Source organism: Erigeron canadensis, chromosome 4 (genome assembly GCF_010389155.1).
Source record: "Erigeron canadensis isolate Cc75 chromosome 4, C_canadensis_v1, whole genome shotgun sequence".
Lineage (NCBI taxonomy): Eukaryota > Viridiplantae > Streptophyta > Magnoliopsida > Asterales > Asteraceae > Erigeron > Erigeron canadensis.
The window spans coordinates 25,562,806-25,581,536 of NC_057764.1; the positions used below are offsets into that span (position 1 = coordinate 25,562,806).

An 18,731-nucleotide genomic window follows, 5' to 3' on the forward strand; every position below is an offset into this window, starting at 1 on the left:
TACAAATACTTGAATTTACCGAGTTGACATACTCGGATAAATGAAGTAACATAAAAGTGAAAAACTCCTCGACTTAAAAACATGAACCATAGTATGAAACATGAAAAAAAAAAGTAAATTTCACTTTTCGTCTCTAAAGTTGACAACTTTTGCACTTTTCTTCCCTAACGTTTAAAATTACAATTTTAACCTTAAAGATGACAACATTTTTGAATCAAGGTCCTTCCCCTAGACGACGTTCATTTTTTACCGTTAACGTCTGCACGTGCGAAACACATGAGGGTATTAATGTCATTTTCTTGTTACACCTGAGGGACTAAAAGTGAAAACGTGACACGTTTAGGGACGAAAATTGCAAAAACTCTTATCTTCTTCTTCTTTTTCTCTACTGCTACTGCAAGAACTGTAAATTTTTGAATGAATGAATTAACGAAATAACTATACATATATATATATATATATATACACAAACCCTATAATTTTTTACGATGTGCTTTGATCTTACGTGTATATTGAATTGCAACACCATAAACCCTAAAATAACGCAGCTGGGGTGGGAGAAAGGAGGGACGAACTTCCGTCGTGTTCTTAAACACGTCTGCCCTGTGGTCATTTAGAAAGGCGAATTATGAAATGTTTGGTATGTATCATCGTTTCCAAATACGATATTATTGTTTATATGATTTGTGAAAATTGGTGATGGTCGGACCTGAATGGGTGGTGGCGCTGTGGTGGTCACAGTGGTGGTGGTCGGATGTTTGAGAGGGAAGAAAGGATGTTTATATATATATATATATATATATATTATAAATCAGAGTTTTTTGAAATCAACCTCGATCCTGTTTCTTAAAATCAGTATATCTCTGATCGAATTAATAAGAAAGACTGGGTGGTGTTTGGCAGCAACATCAATAGAAAAGATCTTTTTTGAGATCAATCAAGACATGTATCACAGGAGGAGAAAAACAGCAACAGCAGTAGAAAAAAATGAAGAAAATTTTGCAATTTTCGTCCCTAAACATGTGACCTTTTTTACTTTTAGTCACTCAGGTGTAACAAGCAAATTACATTAATATACTCTTATGTGTTTCGCACATGCGTACGTTAACGGCAAAAAACGAATGCCATCTAGAGGAAAGACCGTGATTGCAAAATGTTGCAAACTTTAAGGTTAAAATTGTAATTTTTAAACGTTAGGGATAAAAAGTGCAAAAGCTGTCAACTTCATGAACAAAAAGTATAATTTACTTAAAAAAAGAATCTACTGCCCATTCTACATATTGGGCCTGAAAGTCCCAACCCAACCCCATTAATCATGTTTAGGGTTTCTATCTATCCATATATATTTTTTGTTTTCATCATTCCAAAATCAACACCACATTTCATTTTTCAAAGTCTAAGCTTTCTCAAGTAACATTATTTTTTGGTTTTATTTATGGAAGAAAAAAGAGATGATGATGGAAATTGTTTTCCCTATTGGTTTGATTGCCGATATGATGGCGAAAATGTATTAGCTCTATCTGATCTTTGTTAGTTTAAGCAATACGCCTTAGTTTTTTTATTCAGAACATGGCAGTTTATTTTCTTCACTTGCCTTTGCCTACCTTGTTCAAATCTAAACTAGATAAGTGAATAATACTGGTTTAAGTGTTTAAAATTTTTTTTTCTTAAATTGCGACTTGCGGCTGTTCAGCCACAGACGGCCTGCCGCTTGCTACGTAAGGTGGAGGTGGAATGCCTTATAAGGAGTGACCTAAGTGCCTAACAAGATGAATTTAGAATGTCAGCTTTTTTTCTACATTTATATTTACATTTGTATTTATGTTTATTAGACGGATGTCCGCGCGATGCGACGGTGATGGTGGTAGCGAGTAGCGACGAAGGTATGGTGACGGCAGCAATGGTGGCGGTGGTGACGGTGGTGGTGGCGTGATGATGAATGTAAATTAATTAATGTAATAGGGGTTAATATGGTTATCTATGTTGTAATTTATTTCATTAAGGTTATTATAGTTAAATAGCTAAAAATGTTTAAATTATTGAATAAAAAAGAGGGTTAATATGGTCATTTCAAAATTTTAATTACTAGTTTGTTTTATAAAGTAGTATAGATATAGATAGATATAAAAACTTTGTACAAATTCACACCAGATGTACTCAATCTTAGCCTAGTAAGGTCACATGACAAAATATAGGGTTTAAGAACTCAAGATATTGAAATCGCATGAACATGAAATTGTGTAATTGGGTTTATGAGATTGATTAAATGAAAGTAATTCACTTTTTGGGGTTTGAAATTACTAAGTGAAAGTAAAGCAAGGCAAGATTCTTAATCAGGGCGGACCTACATTGATCTAAGGGGTTGCCCGGGCTACAGGTCCGCTAAATTCATGTAGTTAAAATTTTTTGAAAAATGATGTATTTTTTATTCGTGCTACGGGTCAAATAAATATGGGATACCAGTCTTGTAACAAATTTTAAACTTTTGAAACATTTTTTTATCAATAAAACTTATAAAGATGTATCTGTATAACTAAATGATAAAGAAAAACTACTAAAAATGCCAAAAATTCTTAACATACATTAAAAATAGCCAAAAATCTGTTAAAAAATGCTAAAAATCATAACAATTTAGTTGTTATCGTTACTTTATGCCTATACAAGTTTAGTGAAAAGAAAAATTGTGCTACAGGTCAATTCCGGTTCCAGGTACGCCACTGATTCTTATTATCAGCATACATTAACAAATAATTATCAAAGAATGATTGAATAAGATGTTCACGCTAACTACAGAAATAGGCCACAAGTTCATACCTCAGGAATTTCTAGCTGTGTCCATTCACTTGAATAGTAATTACATTTTTACTGAATAAGATGCCCAACTCGCATGACTTCTTTCAGGCTCACTTAGACCGAGCGGAGAGGACGGTTTTATCCCCGACCCTCGCCCTCCCTCGCCGACCGTCGCCCCCCACACCACCCCCGTCGACCGACTAACCGTTCGCCCGTCTTCTCCCTCTCGCCTTTTCTTCCTTTGACCTCACGTTGACCGAGGTGTATTTATTGCATACCGGCTAGTTTGACTAAATTAAAAAAAAAAAAAAAAAATTTCCCCTTTTTTTTTAAAACAAATCCTTTCCTTCCATTTCCCTTTTACATTTCACACACACATATACCTTTCTTCTTCCTTTTTTTACTTTCATCTTCTTCATCTTTAACCAAAAATGTTTCCAAACAACAACTTCAACAACAACCCTTTTACCCCGGGTAATCGTAGTCAACGTCCAAATAACCCAAATCAACAACCCGATATGTTAAATGACTTTAATTTACTTAATAACCCACAACTTTTCCAATTGATTCAACATATGTCTACTAATCAACAAATGGGTATGGGTACGGGTATGGGTCCGCTTATGGGTATGGGTCCGGGTATGGGTATGGGTGGTTCGAGCCAACATGAAACTTTTGGTGGGTCGTCTAGCCAACAAAACACTCCCGGTTCATTTTTTGATCGTCAAAGGCTAGTTGAGACTCCACCACTAGATTCTCAAGATGATGATGTTGTTCAAGAGACACAACCACCCCCTCAACCATCAAAACCAAGGCGGCATAGAAAAAAAGTGGCCGGCGAAGACGAACCACGACCAAGAAATGTCATACAAACGTGGTTACCGTCGGAAGAAATGAATCTAGCTACGGCTTGGCTATCGGTGACCAAAGACCCGGAATGTGGTATTTTTCTTTTTACGCATACTATTTTTTTTTATATGTAAATATGCCCATTTTTTTTTTTTAAAAAAATTGTTTCGGTTTTTTTTTTTAAAAAAAAATTTGTTTCGTTTTTTTTTTAATCTGTTTCTTTTTTTTTTATAAAATAAAAAACTGTTTTAGTTTTATTTTTTAAATGTATTTCGGATTTTTTTAAAAAGAAAAACAGTTTTTAATTTTTTTTTTTTAAAAAAAAAACCGACTTTTTTTTCAAAAAAACAAACAGATTTTTTTTTTTTTTTTTTTTAAAAAAAGCCGAGTTTTTTTATTATGTAAAACAGTTTTTTATTTTAAAAAAAACAGTTTTTTTAAAAAAAAAAAAAACGTACGAGTATTTTAATTAAAAGAAAACAGTTTTTTTTATTTGAAATATTATTTGTGTTTTGTTTTTTGTTGTAGCAAATTATCAAAAAAAGGGGGTATTTTGGTCACGAATAACCGAAGCTTTGGCGACATTAGAAGAAAAGTCGATAGATTACCGTGACCCCGAAGTTGTGAGTGCAAAATGGAGGAAGATACGTCCAATCATTCAAAACTTCAACCAAATCTATACTCGAATCGGTCATGCAAGTGGAGAAAACGATTTAGATCGTGTTAGAAAGGCCAACGAAGAGTATGAAGGAACTTATCGCAAGGCTTTTTCGTATTCATCAATTTGGGGCAAAATTCGGTAAATATTTTACTTTTTATTAAGTCTAATCTATATATATATATCGCAAGTCTAATTATGTTTAATATATATATATATATATATATGTATATATATATGTACATTTCATTTTATTATGTTTTATTATGTCTAGTATATATATGTATATATATATATGTACATTTCATTTTATTATGTTTTATTATGTCTAATATATATATGTACATTTCATTTTATTATGTTTAATTATGTCTAATCTATATATGTACATATATTACTTTTTATTATGTGTAATTATGTTTTATATATATTTATATAGGTACAGTTCGAAGTTTTATCTCGTGGACAAAAGCGCTGTGAGGACCAATCTCGGTGAACCCACTGCCAAAAGGTCGAAGACTTCATCATCCACCGACCCAGTGGCTAGTCAAAGGTCGGATGCTAGGGTCAACTTTGACCTTAACTCGTTTGAAGAGTTGGGTGATAATGATAATGAGCCGGGGCTTCAAGAACGGCCCATTGGTAGGGACGCATCAAAGAAAGCGTCGAGAGGGGAAGCCGGGTCGAGCTCGGGAGGCAAGGGGAAAGGAAAGGGTAGGTATATGGAGACGTTTGAAGGAATTGCGAAAAAGTTGGATAAGTTGTTTGATATGAGCTCGAAGAAAATTGAGTTGAAGGAAAAGAAAGTTAAGATCATGGAAGAAGACCGCGATTGGAAGTTGTTGGGTACCGACTATTCCCACCTTGAAGAGCCGGAGCGAAGCATCATGGAACGCAAAAAACAAGCGCTTCGTGAAAAATATTTGTCTTGATTAGTTTTTATATTTAATAACTTTGTTATTTTTATGAACTTTTTTATTTTTCGAACTTTGTTATTTTTCGAACTTTGTTATTTTTATGATTAACTAGTAGTAATTTTAATTATGTTTAATAAATTTGTTTATGTTTAAAATATATATGTATTTACTTTTTATTATAACAAAGTTTACAAAAAAATCAAAAATAAAATTAAATCAATCATTATCACATGCCACCTGGCACAAGTCGCCCACCCCTTAAAAACCCACCCATTTCCACCTTTTTTGAGGGGCAACTCTTTTTATCCCACATGCCACATGGCACAAGTCGCCCCCTCCTTCCCCCGACACCACTCCTCTTAGTCTTATGAGATAGGCAACAAGTTTAAAGATGATAGTAAAAGTTGAGTTTATGACAAAGCAGTGGACATGAAAGTGAAGGAACTTACCCAAATCTTTATACAGGGAAGTTTGTTGCCATAATCCAAGTTACATAGTCGCTCTCTCTCCATATATAGAGGGGATTCATTGCACCGTAAAACTTAAATGAATGTGAACTTACAATTAACTTGAAAAGAAGTCGATGATATAAGTAAATGAGGACTTAAATAATGGAAATTGTTGTGTCAGCTTTAACCTGCCATATATGCTTATTCACAGTTGGGCAGTATCCTTTAATTATAACCTGTTTATATAAGCATTGGTGCATCCCAGTTCTACGGTTTTACCTGCATCAAAAACACAGACATAAACATAACTATGTTTAATGTTGTTTTGTAAGTTTCAAAACGATCACATATTAATGCTTCTAAAGCAACCCATGAAACCCAAAATAATGGACTCCATCAAGGAAATATTGAATGCTAGTTTCTTATGGGATCATGACATGCAATATTTGAGTTAGTAGTAACTAGTAACTTTGTTTCATTTGCAAAACTAGTTGACTATTAGTAAAAGTGTTCACTGTTAATCAAATACTTGTATATTCAAAACTAATGAGGGTGCGAGTAGGCAAACTGAAACTTTGAACTTCACTATGTTCTGTAAATAAATACAGGAAGATTTCTACTATGAAAACAAAAGGAGTAGAATATCCTGATTGTTGATTGATGCACCAACTACACGAGGAAAGTGTCCTCGTGTCATAAAATGCTTCCCTGTTCAATAACTCGAGACCACCTATTTGAAACTTTTTTGAAGTGTACATCTATATTTGTCATTATTGTTTCTGGTGAGTCTTATTGCAATCTTATTTTCCTAGACGTTTAACTTAAATAGCAACTCCCAGAAAGATTTAGAAAAATAATAGCTATATATAGGAGTTATAAAGAATGCTAAAAAGGTAGACTAGACATGTAATAGTTTACATCGTGATTACTGATTAAGAATACTAAGACAGAGCATAGACTTACCATCTTCAGTTTATAATTATAGGATTGCAGTATTTTCGTTTTCTTCTTCTTGCTTTCCTTAGAAGACGTTCGGTTTCTTCCTTTGCTTTCTCGGCCAAGTACCTCCCTACATCATACCAGAATATCCATGTTATCAGAATGCAATGTGTACATCAAAACGGCATAATTAGTTCAAAATTCCCGATTCATCTAAATGCTTTTCAGATTCGCAACTGTAACACATAGATTCTTATTTTGCTACTCTAAAATACTTATGTCCCAACATTTTTATAAATGAATGTAGTGATCATTTTCTTTCCTTTATGTATAGCCATCTTCTTATAAAATTATTCATGTGGGAAATGCCAACTAATATGATACTTAAAAGTCAATAAGGGAATTCATTTCTTTACGAGGAAGTATCGAAGTAATATTCTGGTTTCACCGTGTTATACTGTAACTTATAACTTGATCAAATACAACAGAACAAAATAATTAAGATGTGTAGTTACCAGTTTCATTATCCTCTGGAAAGAATGTGAAACCTCCATCAACGTCTTCATCAGAATCAATGACAACTCTGAATTCTCTGTCCTGCATCATATATACCAGAATCCTTTGACAAACCATTTGTGCAGTATGTACTCAAGACTAAAATACATACACTAAAATATATGTATTAATGAATATGTGTATACATATGTGAATGTAACAGTAAATACCAGTTCAATCTGAGATACTCTGTTGGATCTGTGTTCCTTGCTGTAATCTCTATTTTTAAGAGTACCTGGATCACGTTTTACCATATTCCAGGTGCCCATTTCTACCTTAGGAACCTGAGTTGCCGGCTGGACCTTGGGAGGTACTGCTGGTCTGCATTATTTAGTAAACACTAATAAATCCATTGCACCACTAGACAAATAAATGAATAATAATATTTCTGGTAAGATAACTAGCTAAATGGAAGCTAAAGAATACTGAATACTCACATGTAAAAAGGCAAAAAGAAAAAAAGAAAAGAAATAGCTTAAAAGAAAAGGAAATGGGTCAAACAGGTCAAGGGTTGTCCAAAGTGTATTTTAGGTGTTTTTTGCCAGTGGTGACACATTTTCAGTAGCTATGTACAAAGTTACTATAAAGATATGTTAAATAAGCCGTGTTAGTCGCGTCAGTATATAGATGACACTCTGACAACACGAAAAAATTTGGTGTTATGATATACTTATTTTAGTAACTTGTTAAAATTATTGATAAAGTATTATACAAGACCATATGAAACGGAAAGTGCAACGGTCCAACTTTGTTGTAATTTATTTCTTGGTTACTTTAAAGCATTGTATCTATAGATTTCATTTCTTCTGTTACATTCCACATTGATAACTAGAGTCTAGAGCTGAGATCAGATAAGCAATACAGGGACATACTTTTTTTGTGGGAACATTCCCTGAGGACTGAGACAATGGCTAACAGGCTGCAATGGGACGAGGCATATGTTGTAAGCATCAATATCTTGTCATATTAAACATTGAGTCTTAAGAGTGACACATGACAGTACCCTTGGTGGGAGAGTGATCGGTGTTGTTTTCTTTTGTTCCAGCGCTTTAAGCTTGCATCCCAATGCCTGTACGTAGTCCAATGACCAGTAAAGTCAGTATGTATCAACAAATGGTAATTTATCTATGCATAAAAGACCATTACATACCTGCATTTCGTTAGTAAAGGACTTGGAGAGATCATTACGCAGGTTCGACATGAACACTCCAATCTTTTCTTGTAAAGTAGAGAGCAAAATAGGGATATCTTGTGAGTTCTGGTGGCATGTATCTTGATTAAGTTGATCAGAAATCAACTTCAATTCCCCATGGAGGGTGGCTTTTACATCAACTTGCCCCTTGTGCTAGTAATGAAAATTCACTTGAGTTAGAAAATACAAAGAAACATTTAAGTGCATATATATGGGAAGAATGTAAGGTAGTCTAACAATTATCTGAAGTGAGTCGTCATGTCCAATCAACTTCTGGCGTATACTTTCCACTGAATGTCAACAAAAATAGCAAGAAAGATGTCAGTATGTCATGTGCGACAACCTCATATCTTTTCATAGTAGCTAAGTATAAAATGTAAACATATAAGTTAACTGAATAACTTTCCATTTTTCTTTTAGTCACTGATTTTGGTCTATCGTTCATAGAAATCCTGATATGTATTGGAAAATAAAGACAGAGGTACACTAATTGATATACAGTAACAACTACTAAGCCTTAATTTAGACTGATTCTGAACAATCAGCTTATTAGCTACTCGTATTACTGAAGCTACAACCTAACAGTATATTTGAGGCAAGACATTTCTTTCTCTAAATCTTGCTATCCAGTAAGTTAAAAGATTCATGTACTTACTATCCATTGCTAATTCCTTCGTTCCTTTATTGACTTGCATTATATCTGTCTGAAGAGATTCCAGCATCACCCCAAACCTGCTTAGCGAGCTTTCTATCGTCCCTATCCTGTGCTCAAGTTCTTGATTCATTTGACCTGCACATGATTTATAGACATCAGCAAAACCATGAAGCAAAAAGCACGATACTGAAAGCCATGTATGCTTGCGTCAGATAAGCTTACAGTACACTTCATATAAAACTTACATCTTTGTTCTGGAACACCAGACCCCCATTTACGGATCAGGCCAGTGGAAGATCTTGATAGTTGCATCTGACTTTCTTCTCTTGTGTGATTGACTGGGGGTAAGCATGAAAACCGTTTCACAGAATTCTCTCTTTCTTGAGAAACAACTAACTGTAAAGAGTTCCATTGGAGAAACCAGAATTTACTACCCTCTCATTTGAAACAGAGTTTAGTATGAACGTGCAAAAATCTAGTGTGCTTTCTAAAGAACAATCATAAAGCTTACTAGTATGCTCTTGTATTGTTTGAATAAATAATGAAAAACTATGCACAAGAATTCTCTTAGCACCTGGTTATTATGTTTATACTCTTATAGTCTTATATCCTTATGAAGTATGCATGTTACTTAGTTGAAGCATATGGATGCAATGTATTGTTTGAATGACATATGTTTACTGAAGTGATTAAATGAAATTAATAGTTTTGAATGTAACTTATATATTGAATTTTTTTTGGAAAATAGGTAATGATAGTAATGATCTTAAATTTCAACTTTAAGACAAAAGTTGGATTTGCTTTATAGTATAGATATATTTTGGCTTTAGGCTCATTAAGACCAAAAGCAGAATGAGACATTCACAAGTTATAGATTGTATGAATCAGTTATACTCCTTCCTAAAATTCGGGCCAACACTAAATCCACTAGATGCAACACAGCTTAAATTCATAGATATTTGATCTCAAGCTCAGTGATATGCATTTCTGACAGAGGGCACACAAGACAAAAGATAACTCTAAATGTGGCATCAAGAAAAAATTTTACACAAAAAAACATGTGAATATATGTAATTTCATGTTTGAAAAACATAAATATTTGAGCTATATTCAAATAACCTGTTGGTCGCTGGTCAATGTTTCATCTTGTGAATTCTGTGAGAACTGAGAAAAAGTAGCATTCTGCTGAGATGAAATTCCCTGAGAGAATGATCGCTGAGACCGCTGCTGCTGCTGCTGCTGCTGCTGTGATGGTGGTTGGCTATGCCTAAGAGTCGAAGATATCTCTGGCAGGCTACATGAGATACTTGATCTCCTTCTTATTTCATATCATCACCAAATTAAGCAAAAAGATTTAGCATGGACAAAAGATTTTGACACATAGACAAGAAAATGGTCAATCCTTCACATCATATATGGATAAAAGAATCCTTTCACTATCACACACAGACACAAATGTGATACTTATATATGAGTTCTTTACCAAGATACACACAAATCAATTCCATTACAAACTGCAACCATTTTATACAAGTTGAACTCTAACGTTTCATGAACTGGAGTTTCCACTTTTCAGAAATCTTCAACATTAAGTCCAGTTATTCACCAAAACACTCATATTAAGTATTCTAACAGTCAATATAAGTTCATCTCACAATCAACACAAAAACTTCACACAAACAAACCTAATCAGTTTATTTCTGAAACAAGTAAAATTGTATTGCAAAATCGTTCACAATCCAAACTTACTACAGCCGGCATCTCGGATAAGTAAGTTCGCAATCCATCAAAAATATACAAGGTCAACTGAAGGAATACAATGATTTACATGTAACGTTTTCCTGTTCCTCGAAAAACAGTTTAGCTCATAAAATCATTCGATTCTACTTAAAATCAATTAATCTTCAGAATTGCACGTACATGAAACACTTCAGAAGTTACTATCAGTTCTTCACAACCGACACTGATTTAAGTTTGTTCAAATGAACCTATCCATATCAAGAAAGGGAATTTAGAAAAGCTACCTATTGACCAATCGGAACATTTTCTAGCTGTCCATTAGTTTATTTCCTAAACAAGAACAATCTCATCACAGATTCGTTTGTGTTTCAGACTTAATGCAGCTTTTACTCTGTTAGAGTTATATAGCATTCAAACTGAACATTCATTAAAAAGAAAATATATAAAATCAATATAGAAGGAATAAAATTTACAAGTAACATTTTCCTATTTCTCGCTGAAAAACAGTTTTAGCTCATAAAATCACTCGATATCACTTAAAAGCTCCTAAAATGTAGGTCTTCACATAAACAAACATATTAAACACTCATAAGGTCACTATCAGTTCATCACAATCAAAGCCGAAATTTTGCACAAATGAACCTAATCCATATCAAGCATTCACTCAAACATAATCAGTTTATTTCCTGAACAACTACAATTTCATCGTATAGTAATCCGCATTACAAACACACATACTCCTATCAGAAATTTTATAATTTTTCACTTATATTCAACATCTCACTGATTACACAGACAATAGGCGTAAGGACCACAATATTCTACATCTCAAACTCCTAGTCACCACAAATCATACAGTTTCAGCTCAATCTCACAAAAACAGTTAGTAATCTTCACTAATACACGCAAATTTAACACTTCAAAATTAAGGATCAGTTTATTACAATCGGCTCCGAAACTCCGCACAAACGGAATTCATCATATCATCATCTACATCAAAAACCTAAATACAGCTTGTGACAGTCATCTAATACTTAAATACAAAATTACATCACAAAAACACACAGTTACAGCACCTAATATCACTCAATTCCACTTCAATTTCAATTAATCTCGAATTAGCACAAATTTACCACACACGGTCGATATATATATATATAGCAGTTTCGATTAATTACGCACACAAATCTAGCTCGAATATCATGTTAGATTTGTGTGTGTGTGTGTGTGTGTGTTTTTGTACAATTGTACATACACACACATATATGTATATATACATAATTTAATGGAGATTATGATATGAAATAGACCTTAACTGAGGAGGAAGAACGGAAATCGAGCTGAGATCAGAGGCCTTATTCATCTTCATTTTTCCGATCTGATTGATTTTGAGAGAAAAGTCTGTTGGTTCCGTTACTTTTGAAATTGGGGGGAAGTTATGGTTGAAGATATTTTATTTTTTTTAAAACTGATTTTGATTTAGAAGAAGTGAGAGTCTTTTGATAAATGTGAAGAAGTTTAGATGTATTTGCATAAGTGCCCCCTTGTTTATGAAAGTGCAATTAAAACTAATAATTTTAGATTAATGTCTGTGAGACCCCTGTATGATACCCATATCACATTGCTACAAAATAACTTTTTCAAGATCTTCTTCGAAACTTTCGTTAAAATGACCATATACTTCAGTCTTCACATTTACATGTTTCTAGCGAGCGGGATTGACTCTATTGACGAACCACTAAATTAAATCTACTTTGTTGCATTTGTAATTTAACCGTTTTATATATTGCTAAACTGTATGTATATATATATTTGGGACACATTTTGGGATGTGAAAGTACCATATAGAAACATTATGGCTTGTGAAAATTCCTAATGAACTCTTTCGGTAAGACGAGTTTAAATGCCTGTCACTTAACAACGACTTAATATACAATATGTGTGCATATATAATCATGGCACTCTAAAGTGTATTTTTATATGATTTGATTTGTTTATGTTTAGATACTAAAAGTTGACTGACCCCAAGGATGAAATTTTTAAGGGGCCAAAGTGGGTCCAGCCCTTCCAAAAGTATTTATCTTTAATACTAATTTACTTATATATTCTTTAAAAATAATTTTCATGATACATATTAACCTTTCTAACAAAACTAAATTTTATGTGTCATTGAGTTCCACCCTCCATAATAAGTGTTCAAGTTCCGCCATTGACTGACACTCAGTTAACCGCTTATTTCTAAGTGATATATGAAAGCTAATTACCAAGGTAATACTTTTTTTGGTAGAGTACATGGCTTAATAGTCTAGTAACATTTTTGTGGTGAAATAAGGCTTAAAGACTATAAGGTTATAGATTTTAATCTCACATGGGAGGTTTTCTCATATTTAATGAGTTTCTTCCTAAATTGGTGTATTCAGTGGTGGAGCCAGAGGGCTGGGGGGTGCTTAGCCCCTGCCAACCATCCATCGTTTCCCTTGATAGACTAACCATAGCCGACTGCTACAAAGGTTTTTTATGAACTAAGCCATCCTCAATCTCCAATAATATTTGGTCATGTTAATGAGGAAAATATATACCATATGAATGATGAATTGATAAACAAGAAATTGTATATAAACTTCAGTTTTCACATGGTAATTGTTTTTGCAGCCACCGGTTGTTGAACGAGCAAGATAGAAGGTCTGACAAACGGCATTGGTATTGATGGTGTTGAGAAGGAGGGAAAAGTGTGAAAAAAAGATGGTGATGACAAGGAGAGTGTTTTTTTTTTAGATAGAAGTGAGTGTGTGATTATATTAGCCCATTAAAAATTACTTTGTTCAATTAAATATATAATTTATTAATGAAATCAAAAGATTCTAGACTTTCATGCCTTTTGACAACTCATAGATATTTTGTACCATTTTCCGTTTCTAACACCCTGAATAATTATTAAGTCTTTTTTTAAAGGGTAATGGGTGAACCCTAACCCCAGTATCACAATTAGATACCCATCGACCCACCCCGTATGAGTCATATGATGTCGGTGAAATACCTCAATCCTAATCCTCACATGATCTGGGCACCCCGAAGGATCAAACCCGCGTATTTAAACTTCACATATGGGTCTAGGCTTCATTGGTCACGGGTACCTTAAAGGAATTATTTTTTGTCCCAGCGGAAATCGAACCTGAGACCTTAAGGTCACAAAGTGTTTGTCTTACCACTAGGCTAATTCCTTGTTGGTATTAAGTCTTTTTTTAAACCATATGCTTACTGTATATTTTATTAAACTTGTATTGAGTAATTTTTTTTTAAAATATGATTTTTAATTTAATTAATAAATGCTTTTTCGTAGTTTATGAGTCAACCTGTTGTTAACTTGACTACAATAAACTAAATAAAGTTTCATTTTCTTTCTAATTTATAAAACATGAAATATCTATTTAAAACTTTAAAATCAACAGATCCTTGGTTCAATGTATTATTATTAGTACTTGAATTCAATACAAATATAAATTATATATGAGTGAATCAACTAGTTACTTACCAATGATATCGACTTTTTTAATAAAATGAATTAACTTTCAAGCATAAGTTAGAATAAATAATACATGTGTTTGTTGTACACAATAATTACATGTGAGCCTCCTCAACCTTCGTTAATTACTGCCTCTAGCGTTAGGTATGAAGCCCCCCTCAAGGCCAAATCCTGGCCCCGTCTTTAGGTGTATTGGCATTATTGTCTAGTGGAGATTTGATTAGGTGATACCCTGATGGCACGATGGTATTTCAGTAGTCCGCCAATGATCTAATTTTGCCGTTCAAACAGAAAATACTTTGTGGTAAAAAAAAATATGTGTGCATCATCATTTCTCTCAAAACGAAACAAACATAACAACTTTATGTAATATGATTAATTAGTGTGAGAACTAGTAGTCTAGAACTCTAGATCATCTGTGTTGTTATTTCAAAAGACACGTTTATAATGAAAATAAGTAAAGTAAGTAACTCTCAATGCTGTCTTCCACGGGTTTTGGGTCCCAATACCGTCTTAGACGGTGTATGGGGGAGGTTGAGATGTAGATAGCCTTACCCCTACCAAAGGTAGAGAGGCTGCTTTCATGTTCTACCATAGGTAGAAAAGGCCCTTCAGCCTTGCTGGGCATGAGTATCGAACCCTTGACCTCTATCTTTAGAGGCAAGGGCTCCAACCACTGATCCAACCCAGCTGGTTTGTTACGTTTATAATGAAAATTAAACAAGCATATATTCATATAGACATTTACCAATGGGTGAAACCTAGTGGTACTGCCATCATGTGACCACATAGGCCGACAGATGAAAATTAAATGTTACAAGTTCAAATTTTGTTAAAGGCAAGTAGAGAAACTATATTTTATGATCCCATGTATAAGGATGGTGATTTACCGAGCATTAGTTATATGCGATGTGCGCTTTGGATACCAAGATGGTAGATGGGACCAGAGGGTTCCCATTTATTTAAAAAAAATTTTAGACATCTACTATATTAAGTTGATGAAGATATGTCCGTTAATAAACTAAATAATTTAATCCTTTAAGATGAAATATTCTTAGTTTTTGATATCTCTATTTTCTTTTTACTTCGTGTTTATTTTTACTTCTTGTTTATTTACTGTAACTATATTCCTAGTTTCTCGTTAGATGTTTTCATGATAATATAATTTAAAAAAAAAAATTGAAATGTTCCATATATGTATTATGTATATGGCTTTTCGGTAGCAATAACTTCAGAACATGAACTACTTGGCTTATAATGCCCTAAGCATGCATGTTGTATTGCCTCATCATGTCCTAACTCGTAACTAAAACAAATATGTACTACATTTAACATGTCAGTGAACACGTATTTCTTCCACCAAAACACATCGTGAGGTTTTCCTTGGATACCTTGTGGATCGAAACCTGATTAAAATATCTAATTATCCTGATCTAAGTATCTAACTTAGACTCTCACCTTTAGAGGGTGAGAATAGGTTCACCCGACAGTTGTCGTTAAAAAAAACATAATTGTACACAATGGGTAAAAATTATGTGTTAGGGATGAGATGAATATAGTAATGTAACGTTAATATAACGTTTGGATCTTGTTGAGTCATCCTTCATGTGGAGTATAAAATGGTTTTTTTACCGAAGAAGCATCATAGCATGACTATATAAAAAAACTTCGTTATTTGCAAATCACAATTCGTCATCAATATATATATATATATATATATAAAGGGAATTTACCCAAGGTCTCATGTTCGAGTTTTGAGTTCTAATTTCAAATGAATTTTCCATAAATATAGGGATGGGATCCAGAAAATCTCTGATTAAAATTGCTTTCAACACAATCGAAACTCACTTTACAAAAAAAAAAAATATATATATATATATATACAACTATATAAAGCAAACTGTCATTCTCCTTTAAGTAATTAAGAACCTGAAATGACCATATTACCCTTCTTATTTATTCCCTAACTTAAACATCTTTACCTATATACCTATAATACCCTTAATAAAATAAACTACAACATAGATTCTCCAATCCTTAAATAACCATATTAACCCTTGCCGCCGCACATCATCGCCACAATTGCCGCAACCACACCTTTGTTGTTACCACCATCACCGCTGCATCGCGCGGGCACCCCGTCTCGTAAGGAAAAATACATGTTTTGTGATAACTTATAAGAACTTATATGCTCTTATTGAAAATATTAGCTGCAAACGCGTAAGATTTATAATGAATGTACTTTCTTGTAGAATAGATAACGTTTCCTTGTAAAACGCATTCGTATAAGTTTAAATGTTTGTGATATGGTGATATACATTAATATTCTAATTTATTGAGCAAGAATACAGTGAGTGTTTATTCCGTGATTAGTTTTTTTTTTTAAATAAACAAATGATAATTAATGTAGGCATTATTCATTAGTTTTGTTAATTTACTTGTACGACAATAATTAACATTTGACTTTACGTATGACTTAATTTATTATTATATATTATTTTTATTTTATTTAAAGGTTAATTTCGCTGGAAATTTCGTGTCGTGATTCGACAGCGGAAGGTCTAATATACGTTGTCTTAACCGGATCCGTTCTAAAAAGCTCCCTCGAAGTTGTAATGTTTATTTCAAATACCCGATGGGGGAAAAACCCCTACTAATTCGCCCGAAGGCACGACGATTAATAAGGGTAAACTCTGCCCCCTCAAACTTGAATATGGATATAACAAAGTCAAACCCTCATAAAGGACTTCATTTCTATGTCCACCCCGAAATTTAAACACAAAACCTTATGTAAGGGAGAATAGTCTTTCAACCATTGAGTGAAAGCTCAATTACACAAATGATTTAATAATGGAGTAATATATACCATATATATTCTCAAGGTTGTAAATAACGCTCGACGGTCACTCGACGGTTGACCACCTTTAAGGTTAAATCTCATTTCGCGGAGTTATAACAACGTTATAACGGAGACTATAAAATATAAAGGAATTTATATAAAAAAATATATATATTAGCAATATCCTAACAAAGTTAGTCAAAAAAATGTCTTTTGACCGTTAAGCTCCGTTAAATCCGTTATTTGACCATTAAATTCCGTTATTTGACCATTAAATCCCGTTATAAAGGCCGTTAAGACCGTTAAATCCGTTATAACAGCCGTTAAATCCTCAGACCTTTAAATTTACCCTCCAACCCCCTTAACGTAACGCTGGACCTCCGTTACCGTTATAACGGCCGTTAAGACCGTTATTTACAACACTGTATATTCTACACTTTTGAGAGTAGGAATGAAGATTTGATTGAATATAAATGGTTTAGTGGTAAGGAGACGAGAGTTCCCTTGTTCTAGTTATATTTGGGTTTGGTTACATATACGAGTATTTAATTTCTTTTATTGGAGGGTGAGTGGGTATTTCTTTTCGGATCTTTAAATAATAAAAGTTTCAAATTTAAGGATATAAATTAAAAATCGATTTGAGAAGAAAATTGTCTAACATTGGCCCAATTCAAAAAATGTATGTTAAACTTCTTGATATCTACGTATGTTTAAAGAAAAAAATATCTGTTTACGTAAAATTCACAATAATTGAACTAAACTACAAACAATCTTTTCAAATAATAATTGCCAATAATTATAAATAATTTGATTTGTATTCCCTTGGTCATGATAGTTATTATTCATCAACAAAATATCATAATTATATAAAATACCTTCCATAAAGTAAAAGTATTTATTAAATGTCAAATATACTTTAGCTCATTTAGTATAGAAAATAAGAAGGTCGATTCGAGATCATAAGTTTCGATTTCAAATTTGACATAAAATACGTTTATTCTATTGGGGTTTTATGCAATGGAACTTTTTTAAAAACTAATGATTTTATTTGCTTATTTGTTGCTAATTTGCTATCGTTCGTTCTTGAGTGTTTCTGTGTGTTTTGTTATTCGATAACCTTGAATAACTACCAGGGACAGAACTCCCTTAAAGGTGAAGGTAGACTGTGCTATGAGTTCATTCAACCCATGTTAGGTAAATTTTGTTGAAATACGTTTTTTAATTGGTGATACGGGTCACAAAATTTAAGATTTAGTCAGTATGAATAACTAAAATTAAACGTCTATAGATTTTATAGCAAAAACTCATAACAATGTATTTGAACAATTAAATGGGAAATTAAAACTAACAAAAAGTGTTCAAACTTTTGCAAAATACTAAAATTAACTAAAAATCTTTTTAAAATATTCAAATATCATATAGTAATCTAGTCGTTAACTTTACACGAATATAGCATACATTAACTTTTTTTAACGTTAAACAATATAAACTTAAAAATAAAATGATAAATCAATTTAACAAATTTATTAATTATATGATGATATACCTACCTAATTTGACCTAAAAGTAAGCTTAATCTATAAATTACATGATACTTGTTTTCAACTAATATTCTTTCATTA

At 32.9% G+C, this 18,731-nt stretch overlaps 2 protein-coding genes and 1 non-coding gene across 3 annotated transcripts; 2 read left to right on the top strand and 1 right to left on the bottom strand.

Annotated features, from left to right (window-relative positions):
- The first annotated feature begins 1,444 nt into the window (after positions 1-1,444).
- LOC122598728 lies at positions 1,445-1,530 on the top strand. The gene has a single exon (XR_006323717.1). It is a non-coding gene; the product is annotated as a small nucleolar RNA Z102/R77 (small nucleolar RNA).
- A 1,856-nt stretch (positions 1,531-3,386) lies between these two features.
- On the top strand, positions 3,387-5,232 carry LOC122597235 (glutathione S-transferase T3-like). Its single transcript, XM_043769853.1, has 3 exons — positions 3,387-3,735; positions 4,171-4,441; positions 4,740-5,232. Exons 1-3 carry the CDS (start codon positions 3,387-3,389, stop codon positions 5,230-5,232), a joined length of 1,113 nt encoding a protein of 370 aa, XP_043625788.1.
- A 421-nt stretch (positions 5,233-5,653) lies between these two features.
- On the bottom strand, positions 5,654-12,205 carry LOC122598212 (putative recombination initiation defects 3). The gene is made up of 12 exons (XM_043770814.1): positions 12,058-12,205; positions 10,127-10,322; positions 9,253-9,403; positions 9,008-9,142; positions 8,590-8,642; positions 8,311-8,505; positions 8,164-8,229; positions 8,033-8,079; positions 7,331-7,481; positions 7,121-7,202; positions 6,630-6,735; positions 5,654-5,945 (listed from the first exon to the last, which is right to left on the bottom strand). The coding sequence occupies exons 1-11, from the start codon at positions 12,114-12,116 to the stop codon at positions 6,635-6,637; spliced, it is 1,236 nt and encodes a 411-aa protein (XP_043626749.1). The 5' UTR covers positions 12,117-12,205; the 3' UTR covers positions 5,654-5,945; positions 6,630-6,634.
- Positions 12,206-18,731: the final 6,526 nt, after the last annotated feature.

Excerpts from the sequence above, each read along its gene's own strand:
- LOC122597235 (XM_043769853.1), top strand. The coding sequence starts at position 3,387 with ATGGGTATGGGTACGGGTATGGGTCCGCTTATGGGTATGGGTCCGGGT. Across the intron at positions 3,736-4,170 it reads GACCAAAGACCCGGAATGTG|CAAATTATCAAAAAAAGGGG; the intron begins GTATTTTTCTTT and ends TTTTTGTTGTAG. Across the intron at positions 4,442-4,739 it reads TCAATTTGGGGCAAAATTCG|GTACAGTTCGAAGTTTTATC; the intron begins GTAAATATTTTA and ends ATATTTATATAG.
- LOC122598212 (XM_043770814.1), bottom strand. The coding sequence starts at position 12,116 with ATGAAGATGAATAAGGCCTCTGATCTCAGCTCGATTTCCGTTCTTCCT. Across the intron at positions 9,143-9,252 it reads TGGTGTTCCAGAACAAAGAT|GTCAAATGAATCAAGAACTT; the intron begins GTAAGTTTTATA and ends AATCATGTGCAG. Across the intron at positions 6,736-7,120 it reads TCCAGAGGATAATGAAACTG|GGAGGTACTTGGCCGAGAAA; the intron begins GTAACTACACAT and ends GGTATGATGTAG.